Here is a 12,258-nt window from a genome sequence, read left to right as displayed (position 1 = left end):
ACCTGTACAAGGACCAAGAGGCAGTCATTTGAATGGAACAAGGGAGTGCCCCATGGTTTAAAATCAGGAAAGCTGAGTATCGGGATGTGCCCTTGCACCGGACCTAGTCATTCTGCATGCTGAGTGGATGATCCGAAGACGGATCGGAGGTCGGCTTCTGAACAGCCTGCGATGTGCAGATGGCACGACCTTGCTCACTCAAAGTGAGGAGGACTTGAAGCCCTTGCTGATGAAGGTCCAGGATGACAACTCGGTGTCAAGGGAACCAAAGCTCTCACCAGTGAATCGATAGACAGCATTGTGATAAGAAAGGAAATTGAATTTAGCAAAGAATTCCCTAGACTCAGACCCACCATCAACGCCGGGGAAGCAGGGCCTGAGTGTTAGGAAGGGAGGCTGCGTTGAGGACTGAAGTGTGCCTGACCCAAACCACAGTATTTCCAAGCGCCTCACGTGCCTTCACAGCTGAGCAGGGGAGCGGACGGTGGGGGGGGACGGGCGAGTCGCTGCTTCGGATGACGGCGCTGGCAAAGATTTGACTATACCATGGGCCGCCAGAAGAACAAATGAGTCTGTCTGGGATGAAGTGCGGCCTGGTTGCCGTTTGGACGGGAGCATGGCAAGGCTTTGTCTCGCGTCTTTCAGACGTTATTGAAGCCGACTCATAGCGATCCCATAGGACAGGGTAGAGCTGCCCCTGTGGGTTTCTGAGACCGTAAAAGGACCCCCCTCTTGCAGGGAAAGGAGAGCCCTCAGTGGCTGGAGCCGAACTGGTGAGTGGGTGGGGGGTTGGTTTTTTGGACTTTGGGGGGCCACCCGCTTGTGGGCATCCAGTGCCCTGTTTTAAGCCTACCCAGCGTGTAGAGCTGTGGGCCCCTGAAGGGAGCCCCTGGCCACCATCACCAGGGCCCGCGCTCCTGGCTGTGGCCGCTGGGCCGTGGCCTGTCCCCAGGGTCCCATGTTTTCTCTGCTGAGAGGCGTGGGTCCTGCGCAGGAAGCCGGTGGCAGCGTCCGGGTGACGCCAGGAAGTGAGCTCGGCTGTGTCTCCGTCCTCGTTCCATGAGTTCCGGAGCCTTAATGAGGGGGAGGGGTGGCCGCACAAAACGGTAGCTCGGGCGCCCTGAGTTGCCGCACGGGACCCTCAAGGGTGCATCTGCGGGACCCCTTCACCCTCAGCACAGTATTTCCTGTGGGGAGCGGTGGGGCAACCTGTGCAGGGACTCCCCTGGACGAGGGCTCCTGCTGTCCGGCCACCTGTCCTCCCCCTGCCCACGCCCACAGCCTCCCTTCTCCTTTGTCACAAGGCCCTGTCGCTGACTCAGGCACGGCGCAGCAGTGGGAAGCCGTGCAGACCTAGCTAGTGTGTTGCCTGGTCACCAGGCCCTGTGCCTGGCCACCACCCAGAGGTGGAGAGGCAGTAGGGACCCTCCAGAGAAGGGTCCTGGCAGCGTCCCAGAGTAACGAGCAGGCACTGAGACCCAGTGAGGGCCGGGACAGCTCTGCCGGGCAGGCGGGGTTGTGTAGTGGCCCCTGGCAAAAGTGAGCGCACGGCTTTCTGCCCCCAGCTGAGCGTCTCTGGTGTTGTGGGGGTCTGACCACTGCCTCTTCCCTAGGTAAAGGCCGGCGTGGGCAGCCTCAGTGGTCACCACCCACGGGCACCGAGCCATGCCAGCTGCGCCTGTACAACAGCCTCACCCGGAGCAAGGTGAGCGCCGGCGGCCCGTGTCCACCCCCAGCCCTTCCGCTGAGGCTCCGGCTCAGCCATCCACACCCAGCCCTTCTCCACCGAGGCCCAGCTTGGCCCCGTGCTGACCCCTGCCCTTCCTGGCCGAGCTCCCGCAGAGGAGCTGCTGGGCCCTTCCAGTTCAGGAAGCGGGTCCTCGTCACCCTCTGTCCCCTGGCACAAGCCCACGGCTCATGGCCTCTGTGTGTCCTTCTGATCATCCTTCCTCGGGTCCCACAAAGGAGGTGTTTATCCCACAAGACGGGAGGAAGGTGACCTGGTACTGCTGCGGGCCGACCGTCTATGACGCCTCCCACATGGGGCATGCCAGGTAGGGCTTGAGGGGGATGTGGCATGTGGGACAGGACGTAGGGAGGCTCAGGCCACACAGCAGCTGCCCCTGGTTCCCTGCTGGACCTTGAGGGTGGCCCCTCCCAGCTCCCATGGCTGGAGCTGCTGGGGACACGGGCGCATGTCTCTAGTCTGGGTGTGCGCCCCACCTCTCCCTTTTCGGCAGGACACTCTCTCCTGAGAGGAGGTGCCAGTAGCACGCTGACAGGCTTGCCTCGGTGACAAAGTGAGCGGTCTGTCGTGGGTCACCTAGCACCTGGCCAGCCACGGCGTCTGTGCCCGGAAAGGGCTCCCTGGTCCCCAAGCTCAGCTGTGGGCTGAGTGGCCTCAGTGGCTCAGTCACGGAGAGACCTGACACGCCTGGGTCCCGGGCTCACACGGGCACGGCCTGCAGCTGTGGGCGCTGCCTGGTCCTCAGGGTGCCTTGGTCGGGGAGATTCCTCTGCCTGGCCGGTCTGGGTCCTGTGTGCACACGGACGCACGGCTGTGACCGCGGCTCTGGGTGGCCCTCTGGGTGCTGCTGCTGTCACAGAGGGAGATACCTGCCTGGCGAGTCCGGGTCCTGGCGTGCGCACGGCAGCCCGGACGGTGCTCCCCCCCTAGGTCCTACATCTCCTTCGACATCCTGCGGCGGGTGCTGAAGGACTACTTCAAGTACGACGTGTTTTACTGCATGAACATCACCGACATCGACGACAAGGTGGGCCTCGCCTTCCAGCGGTGAGGGCTCGGGGGACGGGGGGCAGGGGACGGCCCCTCGGGTGAGCAGGCCAACAGCAGCACAGGTGAGGGCCGCTCAGCCGTGACTCGGGGCTGCTGCGTGTGCGTGGTGCGTGCGTGCATGGGAAGACCCCGTCATCGTTCAGAGAGCAGAGACCACCCGAGGGGCCCAACTGACCAGGTCGTGAGCACAGGGAGCCCACCATGATGGAGGTGGGGCTTTCTGTGGGCGGAGCTGCCTGGGAACCTGCAGGGTGTGGGGACTGGCGACTTGATCCTCGTGTCTCAGCAACTGTGCGCCCTGTGTCCCGACCCAGTTCTGCACGTTGGGCACCTGGTGGCTGGCGACGGCGCAGGAGGGCTCGTGTTGCCCCGCCTGCATGGGGGTCCCCCGACTCACTCACTGCCGTTCTCCCCAGATCATCAAGCGTGCGCGCCAGAACCACCTGTGGGAGCGGTACCAGGCGCAGCAGCCACAGCCGGCCCAGCTCCTGGAGGACGTGCAGGCCGCCCTGCAGGTGGCCTCCCGTGTGACGCTGGCCTCAGCCCTGTCCCTAGAGCAGTCTGTGCACGGCCAGGGTTGGCAGAGCACCCAGCACGACCTCTGCCAGTGTGGGGTGGCCGGGCTCTTGGCTCCGCTGGCCCCCGGCCTGTGCGGAGGTCCTCGGGAGGATGGGTGTGACCAGGGGGCAGGGCTTCGGTGTTCCACACAGACACGCTGCCAGTCTCACACGTCACCATCACCCACCCCCCACCGCCTGGGGCCCCACCTCGAGCTGGTGTGCTCTCTGGGCTGACTGCACGGTGTCTTTGCCGGGAGCCCTCGAGGTGACGGAGAAGCCACCCTGCGGGGTTTCCAGGCTGTACTCTTCAGGGCAGCGGGCCGCCCGGCGTCCCCCGCTGCTGCCGGCAGGCCTTCAGTCTGCAGCCCAGCCCTCGCCATTATGCCACCGGCCCGGCTGCTTCCCCACAGGCGGACATTCCTCACCAGAGGCCGCCGAGCAAGCCCAGAAATTGACGGGGCGACCTCACACTGCTCACTCGCACACAGCGAGCCCTGACTCCTGGCGCTGCTGTGGCTGCAGAGCCGCCCCGCGGGGTCCCCGGCCCTCAGCTCCAGGGGAGAGAGCTCACCAGAGGAGGGTCCTTCCCCTTCAGAGCCCCCGGCCCATGGCTCTCCATGTCTGGAAGGGCAACAAGACATGGTCGGGGCCCTGGCCAAGGGCTCTTACCGGCGGGGGTGGGTTCGGGGTTCCCCAGACAAACCAGCTTCTTTGAGTCCCTCGGAATAGCCATCCAGGGATGGATGCTCTCCCACCAGGGAAACAGGCTCAGGCTCAGGCCTGAGCAGAGGCGGCCACTGGACTGTAGCTGGCCTCAGTTTGGGGGAAAGGATTCTGGGCCCGTGGGGAGCCGCTCTGTGCTGGCCGGGAGCTAACATGTTTCCACCACCACCACCCTTGCCCAGCTCTTCTCAGCAAAACTGAGCGAGACATCAGACCCCTACAAACGGCAGCTGCTGCAGCGGACGCAGCGATTCGTGGAGCTGGCCATGGAGTTGCTAACCAGAGCCCTGCAGGCCGCGCCGACCGCCCCCGAGACCAGCAGCTGCGCGCAGGTGAGGCTCCGCCTGTCCTGCCTCAAAGCTGCGTCCCACAGGTGGCCCAGGTCCTTAGGGCCCATCTGAGCCCCCCATCCTGATGCCCTCCCCACCTCCATCCAGCAGGGAGGACACCCTGCCAGCATCATATGCCACACCGAAGGCTGGGGGCCCCACTTGTCCTCTGCGCGCCCTGTCCCAGGGGTGCCCGAACGGCCAGAAAGTCACCTTCTCTTTCAGGTGCATGTTTCTGCAGACTCTGTGAGGCTCGGGGAGGAGGAGGTGCTTGAGAATAATCACAGACACTCACCCATCCACCATCTCTGCACGCAGGGCTCTGAGCCCTGGTTGACGTTCTTCCTGTGTGCAGCCACGCTCACCCCCTTTTCTGAGGGGAGCCCCCGTAAACTCACTGCCTTGCTGTGGTCCATTTGATCCCAGCTACAAGGGGCTTCCAAACACTTGTGGGGAAATGCCCTTCTCTTTCTGTTCCATTTTCCCTGAAGTGTTTGACTGGGAGGAGGCTTGCCGGAGCAAACCCATCCGTTTTGCGTTCAAAGATTCATGCACGTTTGCCTGATGCCGTTCATTGCCGCACCCGCGTGCTGCCTCCACCTTCTCTCAGCCCTCCTGGGCTTGACCCTGGGCAGGTGCAGCCCCTTCATCTCAGTCAGTGTCCTCCTTATGGACCCGTGGGGCGGAAAATGGAGCCGGGCATGTTCCATTCCAGACCTGAGGGTGACTAAGGGCCACTAAGGGTCTCAGAGGCTCCACGCCCCCACGTCTGACCAGCAGGCCCGATCTCTGATGAGTGTGAGTTGTCCTACCTTTCCTCCCTCTCTCCAGGCCCTCCTCCGGGGTCCCGATCAGAGCCGGCAGGCACCCTGGGGTGCTTCTGGTCGCTGAGGCCTTCAGCCCACAATGTCCTTTGTTTTCGTGGTCCTGCGTGCCTTCAGTCTTTGTTACCCGTCTTTTCTTCGGAAAAGGAGAGGCCTCTGGTTGCACCCTAGGTGACCACTCATGGACTGACCACCCCGGTGCTGCTCACCAAGTCGGATGTAGGACGAGCACTGTGTGGGTGAAGGAGGTTATGCCAGAGGACTTGGGTGTGCACCGTGCCCACCCCCAGGCCCCGCGACGTGCGCCCTCAAGGTGTTGCTTGTTTATGTCTGAGGCGGGCTTTCATGACTTGGTCCTGTGCACCCAGCACATTCCATTTTGTTTGTGGAATTCCTTGTCACTCCTTGGTTGCTGTTGGCTTAGTGTTCACTAATTCTTTGTGATTTCCCTCTCTTTTACTTCGATGTGGTTCATTCTGTGTCTCTGAGGTGGTCCTGTGATGCGTTAATTTCTTCCCAGGTTTACTGCCCTCTGTTCTATCTACTGGACTCCTCCAGTGCAGAAGTTCTTTCGCCACACTGTTCCCCCTTTCACCGGGCTTCTTCCTTGTCTGCGCTGCTACACTGTTAGGTCTGCTTCCCTGTGTGGGGTCTCTCGGGCTTGTTTGACGTGCCGGGAGGGTGTCCTGCGGGTTAATCTTGGGATGTTGTCTGCTCTTGTTTGTGTTCCTCATGAGGTCGGCCTGGTTTTTACAAATTCCTTTAATTTCCCTCTATTGGAAATGTTCTGATTTATTTTTATTTTGTAAGAAATCCTTTTCATTGGAGGCTCTTACAGCTCTTATAACCATCCACACATCCGTTGTGTCAAGCACATTTGTACATCTGTGCTTGACACAAGTTTTCAAAACATTTTCTTTCTACTTGAGCCCTTAGTATCAGCTCCTCTTTTTTCCCTCCCTCCCCATCCTCGTGACCCCTTGATAAATTGTAAGTCATTATTCTTTTCATATCTTATACACTGTCCACTGTCTCTCTTCACCCACATTTCTGTTGTCCGTGCGTGTCTGGCCCGAGCTGGGGGGTGAAATGCCCTGATTGCACCAGTGCCTTTGTGGACGAGGGTGCTGGGTGTCTGATTCTTGCTCGGCCGTGGTTCTGCTTTGTGAGTGTGACAGTCGCCTCGCTCACCCTGCCCTGCCCTCCTGCTGGTGTGTTTTCTGCTGAGCAACCAGGGCTCGGCTTTAGTTAAGGCTTCTCCTTTGTAGGCTGCTTATCATTTTTCCGAAGCTGCTCTCCAGAGCCCGTCCGTCTTCGGTTTGATGGTGGTGTGCCTTGTCGGTGTTCGCTTGGGTCTGCCCCAGCCCATTCACTCAGCCTCCTGAGTGCACAGCTCCTCGGCCTTCGTGACACTGCGGGAGTTTCCATCTCTCTCTGTTCTGGAATTCCAGCTCACCTACGTTATTCTTCCCGATAGCGTCCCAGGTCATTCTTAGGCTCTCTTTGGAGTGCTCTATCTCTCTGTTGCCCCTCTCACAGATCCTTGTTGTAATCTAACAGATCGGTGGGGGGAGACGTGTCCTCAAGCTCGCTGACCCGGCCTTCCACTGACCACTTCTGCTCCCGGCCCTTTCCGTGGGTGCTCGATTTCTGAAATCAGTATTAATCTTCCCCAAGTCTGCTTCTGTTATTGTACCCTTATCCCGTAGCTCCATGCCAGCTCCTCTGAGGCGCGGCTGGCTCGTGCTGTGGACGAGCTGCTCTGCGAAAAGAGCGAACCGATCCGTCTGGGAAGAAGGACGGCCAGAGCGCTCGCTCCTCAGAGGCTAGGGTGGCAGGTACTTTGGGCACGTTGCCAGCCCAGGGCCTGGAGAAGGGCATCGTGCTGGGTAAAGTGGAGGGGCAGCGGAGAGAAGAGGGCGCAGGCTCAGAGTGGTTGTTGCAACAATGGGCTCAAGCCTAAGAACCACGGAAGGTGGCGCGGGACTGGTCAGCGTTTCATTCTGTCGTGCGTAGGGGTCAGGCCTCCCCTGAGCTAGGGACACACAGACAGATGACCAGTCTCCTCTGCGCCAGCGCCCCCTGCTGGCCACTCCGTGAGACCTTGGGGATCCCAAGAAGCCTGGCTAAATGAAGTGTCCGCCTTAGGGAAGTGGGCACCATGACCATCCCGTGCCTGGGTTAGGACCAGAGCACCGTAAACTCTGACCTCGGGCTGATTTCCCACATGTCTGCTAGCATTCGTCAGAGTGGCCACGGGCGGAGTTTTGAATTGCTGATTTGAAATAGCCCTTCAAATTCGATGAGCCTCTGGTGGTAGTCCGCTGGTTCTGACTCGTGGCAGCCCGACGCACAAGGCAGCGAGGCCCTGCCGGCCCTGGGCCTCCTCGCCATTCTTCCCAGGCTTGAGCCTCCGTGGTGGCGGCCAACGTGGCCGTCCATCTGGTGGAGGGCCTTCCTCCTCCTCACCGCCCCTCCACTCTACCAAATGCGATGTCCTTCTCCAGGGACTGGTCTCTCCTGACAACACGTCCCAAGGATGTGAGGTGAAATCTCACCATCCTTGCCTCTAAGGAGCACTCTGGATGTACCAGTACTTCTTCCAAGACGGACAGTTTGGCCCGTGTAGCGCTCCACGGCGCTTTGACTAGCCTTCTCCAGCACCGCAGTGCTTCCTCGGTCTCCTGTTCCCGTCCGACTGCCGCATGCGTGTGAGGCGGCGGACGGTGCCGTGGCCTGGGCAAGGAGCACACCTCACTCCTCAGCGGGACGCCCTTGCCTTATAGTGCTCGACAGAGCGCTGTGTAGCAGATTGACCCAAAGCAGTGTGACGACTGACCTTTCGACGGCTGCATCCATGAGCCTTGACTGTGGATCCAAGCAGGACGAAATCTGTGAGAACTTCGACCTTTCTCCATCCATCCTGGTGTCACCTGTTGGTCCAGTGTGCGCTTTTTGTTTTCTTGACACTGAGTCATGACCCACGCTGAGGGATGCCACCCTTGATGCTCATCAGCAAGTGCTCCGGGTCCTCCTCACTTTGAGCGAGCCAGGGTGTGCCATCTGCACATCACAGGTCCTTCCGCCAATCTCGATGCCACACTCGTCTTCATCGGGGCCGGCTTCTGAGCATTTGCTCAGCAGGCACACTGAGTGTGTGGTGAGAGGCTACAAGCCTGACGCACACCTTTCCTGACTGTAAACCCCGCATTATTCCCTTGTTCTGTACAAAAGGCTGTCTCTGTGTCTAAATTCAGGTTCCGGAGAAGCACCGTAAAGTGTTCTGGAATTCCCGTTGTTGGCAACATTAGCTGTGGTTTGTTATAATCCACGCAGTCGCCGTCAATAAAGCACAAGCAGTAAACATCTTCCTGCTCTCCGCTGAGCTCCACCCGACGTCGGCCGCGAAGACCCTGTGCCACGTGCTCCTCCGAGTTGCCTGAACCTGTGGCGGCGGCCTGTCTGTGAAGTGCCGCTGCAGCCTCCGGGGGAAGACCGGCAGCAGACTCGCACATGCATGCGATGTCAGCGAAGCCGCTTTGTCTTCTGCATTCGCGGGGCTACCTTTCTTTGAAACAGCTACAGATAACGCATCTCCTCGTGTGTGGACTGGGCAGCTGTCTTTCAATTGCTTGGCTTTGACAAGTGCGCCTGCTTGCTGAGACGCCTCGCTGGGTGTTCCATCCATTCCTGGAGCCTCCTTTTCGCCCGGTGCCTTCGGTGCAGCTTGAACGCCCGCCTTCAGCACCGTTGGTTCTTGCTCAGATGCGGCCGTCTGAAACGACGGACTGCCGACTAGTTCTTTCTGGTACAGTGACTCTGTATCCTTTCCATCTTTTGATACGTCCTGCACCATTCCGTAGAATCTTTCCGTGCTGCCCGTCGAGGCTTGACTTTCTCGCCAGTTCTCCATCTAAGCTAGGCTGAGTGTGTGCTTCCTTCTCAGTTTTGTCTCCCACGCTGCCCTCTGGAGTGTTCTATTTAACTCTTTAATGTCGGCCCCCTGTGTATCGTTCACTAATTTAGCTCCTCTGCCCACAGAAGAGCTGATGTTCACTCGGTCTTCCTTCCCTGTCTTGTTAATGACCCGTGGCTTTCTCCCTGTACGGCGTCACGTCACTGCTCTCGCATCACACATTGAAGGTCATACTTTGACCCGGGGGCTGTTCACGTTCTTCAACCTCAGCTTGAGCTTACACACGAGCAATTGATGGCTTGTACCACAGCCGGCCCCTGGCCTGTCAGCTCCTGACATTGAGCTTCTCCCTCGTGTCTTCCCACAGGCGTGCTCGGTGTGACTCTTGTGTGTTCCATCTAGAGAAGTCTGCGTGTACAGTCGCTGTCTGTGTTGTAGGAAAAGCTGGGGTCCACCCCTCTAGTACATCAGTGGCTCTGCCCTCTCCTCTGACCCGGCCTGTCCCCTTAGGATCTGTGCTGTCATTGGCCACACACGGCCTTTCCCCCAGTTCACCAGGCCGCGCAACGTCTGGGTCTGCTTCGCACCACTCATTGGCGGTGGGTCCGTGCCACAGGTCAGGTTGCCGGCCCCCGGGAGATGAGCCCGCCGTGGCCGCAGTGCTGGGAGATGGAGCGCCGGGTCAGCACTTTTCTGGCCTTCCCCTCAGGAGCTGCTGGAGGAGGCCAGGGACCTGCTCTCCGAGTGGCTGGACACCAGGCTTGGCGGCGAGGTGACAGATAACTCCATCTTCTCCGAACTACCCAAGTTCTGGGAGGAGGCCTTCCACAAGGACATGGCGGCTCTGAACGTGAGTGCGCAGCCCTGGGGGTGCCCCCCTCAGCTCACCGCTAAGTGGGGTCGTCACACCGGCACAGAGCCCCTCGTTGTGCCAAACTGAGACATGCTTTCAGCGGGGCCAAGTTTTCCCAACAGCGGACACCGGGCACCCCTCACTCTCGTCACTGCAGGTCCTGCCTCCAGATGTCTTGACTCGGGTCAGTGAATACGTGCCTGAAATCGTGAGCTTTGTGGAGAAGATTGTGGACAACGGTTACGGGTGAGCCCCGGGGCCTCCCTAGCATGAAGTGACCTCGAAGTCAAGTCTCAGTGGGGCAGCAATCCACCAGCCAGGCAGGACTCCGGGAGACCAGGAGGCTGTGGTTCTAAGGGGCCAGTCACATGTCCTCGTGTTCACCCCAGTGCAGGCCTTTCCTCCACCCCACTGTCCACTGGCTATCCGCCTGCTCCTCTGTCTGTGAGCTCAGAAAGAGGAACCCCCGCCCCTCCGAGAAAGGTCACTTCCCTGAGCTGACCCCATATGTTTGGACTTCTGGCCTGAGGTGTGCCAGAACCCACGTCCACCCCAGCTGCCACCCACTGTAGTGTTTCTGGCACCGCAGTGCGGGGGTGCTCAGAACCTGGTAAACCTCCCACCCCTCCCCTCCAGCTATGCCTCCAATGGCTCTGTTTACTTCGACACCAAGAAGTTTGCCTCCAGCCCGAACCACTCCTACGGGAAGCTGGTGCCCGAGGCCGTGGGAGACCAGAAGGCTCTTCAGGAAGGGGAAGGTGAGGCCCAAGCACAGAGCTGCAGCGGGGCGGGGGCACGCCCACACCTGTCTATGGGACTCCTGGGCTTGCAGGGGCAGGGCGCTGTCACCTGCCTTTTCCCCCTGAGACAAGGCCATGGTTTCCTTGAGAAGCACATGGAGCCTGCCGCCGTGGTCCAGGGGTCTTGGCGTGGGCAGAGCTGCCTGTGTATGTGGGGGTCCTGAGCCCCGGAGGCGGAGGCGTGGTGAGGAAGGGACACGAGACGTTGGTCCCCACACCCACCTTTCTCCATCTAGATAGGTTCTTTTGTTATTTTCTTCCACGGTGGCTGAGTGGGCTCCCACCCCCAATCTTTTTGTGAGTGACAGAGCGTCAACTGGCGAGACTTCCAAGGACTGCACATCCCTCTTGCTGCTGTGAGTGCCTGGGAGTCCGTGCCAGCTCACAGCGTGTCGTTAGGAACGCAGCTCTTTAGGAACGCAGCCCCGCCTCCGTTCACCCCACTCTGTGTAACTCGTTGTATTGTGAACGGATGAAGGTTCACAGAGCAGATAGGTGACCCGTTCTGCATTCTACAATACTTACACATTCCCCACGTTGTAGCGCGCCTCATCCCACTAACTCCAGGTTTCCCGTTTCTTCTCGTCCTCCAACCTTCCCCTCGAGGGCTCAGTGCTGCGCCTTGACCTCAGCTGGCGATGAGTCTAAGGGCTGTGTGGCTTCCCAGTGTCACTCTTCCCCTGCCTGTTGTTGGGCTGAAATCGGAGCCACAGGGGAAAAGCTCAGTTCCAGCCTGAAGGGGGTCAAAGGGGCCATAGTCTCAGAGTTCCACCAGTCAGCCTGACTGGTCAGCTTCGTCTCTTATGACTTCAAATTGTGTGTCACTTTTTCTCACACTCTATCCAGGGACTGCTGATGTGATCCTTTTCGGAGCAGTTGGTTGGGCTAGCCGGGCACCATTGAGTTCTTGTGTCTCGGGGCTGTGGGTACCATCTAGTTCTGTGGGTCTCAGGGCTGTGGGCACCATCGAGTTCTGTGGGTCTCGGCGGTGCGGGCACTGATGCTTGTGTAGCCCCTTAGTCCACTGACATCTCCAAGTTCAACCCCTCTTCTTTCTTCCGGATGGGAAGAGACCAGTGATGGGACCTCCAATGGGTGTTGGTGACTTGCAAGACCCAAGTTACTGCTTGCCACAGTAAGACAGAGAGCACTGTCTTGGTGAAGGAGGTCGGCTCGGTTGACTGTGGTGTCCCTGAGACCACGGTTCTCATCCCCGGGGCCTCTATCTATGCTCCCCCCACCCCGCCCCCAACGAATGTATTTGCAGCAAAAGTCAATGCACATCCGGGTAGCCTTTGTCAGGCCTGCCCTCCCCTCTCCTTAACACACACTTTCGCCTGCTGCCTGTCCCGCATGCGCTCACAGTTGCCGAGACGGCAGGACTGTGTGACAGCTCTCACCTCTCACGTTCCTTCCTCGGTCTCTGCGCCTGCTGAGTCACTTCCTGCCAGCCGCC

The 12,258-nt window shown here is 59.7% G+C and overlaps 1 protein-coding gene across 4 annotated transcripts in view; it reads left to right on the top strand.

The window, feature by feature from the left end:
* CARS1 (cysteinyl-tRNA synthetase 1) overlaps window positions 1-12,258 on the top strand; it is a 39,729-nt gene that overhangs the window by 10,461 nt on the left and 17,010 nt on the right. For all 4 annotated transcript variants that reach the window (XM_045297326.1, XM_004713753.2, XM_045297327.1 and 1 more), the window contains 8 exons: window positions 1,614-1,705; window positions 1,966-2,054; window positions 2,678-2,774; window positions 3,214-3,312; window positions 4,263-4,412; window positions 9,859-9,999; window positions 10,160-10,248; window positions 10,639-10,760. In XM_045297326.1, the coding sequence (XP_045153261.1) occupies window positions 1,614-1,705; window positions 1,966-2,054; window positions 2,678-2,774; window positions 3,214-3,312; window positions 4,263-4,412; window positions 9,859-9,999; window positions 10,160-10,248; window positions 10,639-10,760 (879 nt within the window). The remainder of the gene's footprint in view (window positions 1-1,613; window positions 1,706-1,965; window positions 2,055-2,677; window positions 2,775-3,213; window positions 3,313-4,262; window positions 4,413-9,858; window positions 10,000-10,159; window positions 10,249-10,638; window positions 10,761-12,258) is intronic.

The sequence above is a fragment of the Echinops telfairi genome, unplaced genomic scaffold (genome assembly GCF_000313985.2).
Source record: "Echinops telfairi isolate 266 unplaced genomic scaffold, ASM31398v2 ScPeMD7_7417;HRSCAF=8455, whole genome shotgun sequence".
Taxonomy (NCBI): Eukaryota; Metazoa; Chordata; class Mammalia; order Afrosoricida; family Tenrecidae; genus Echinops; species Echinops telfairi.
Note: the sequence above shows the minus strand (reverse complement) of the source record. Positions and strands in the feature narration are given on the sequence as shown.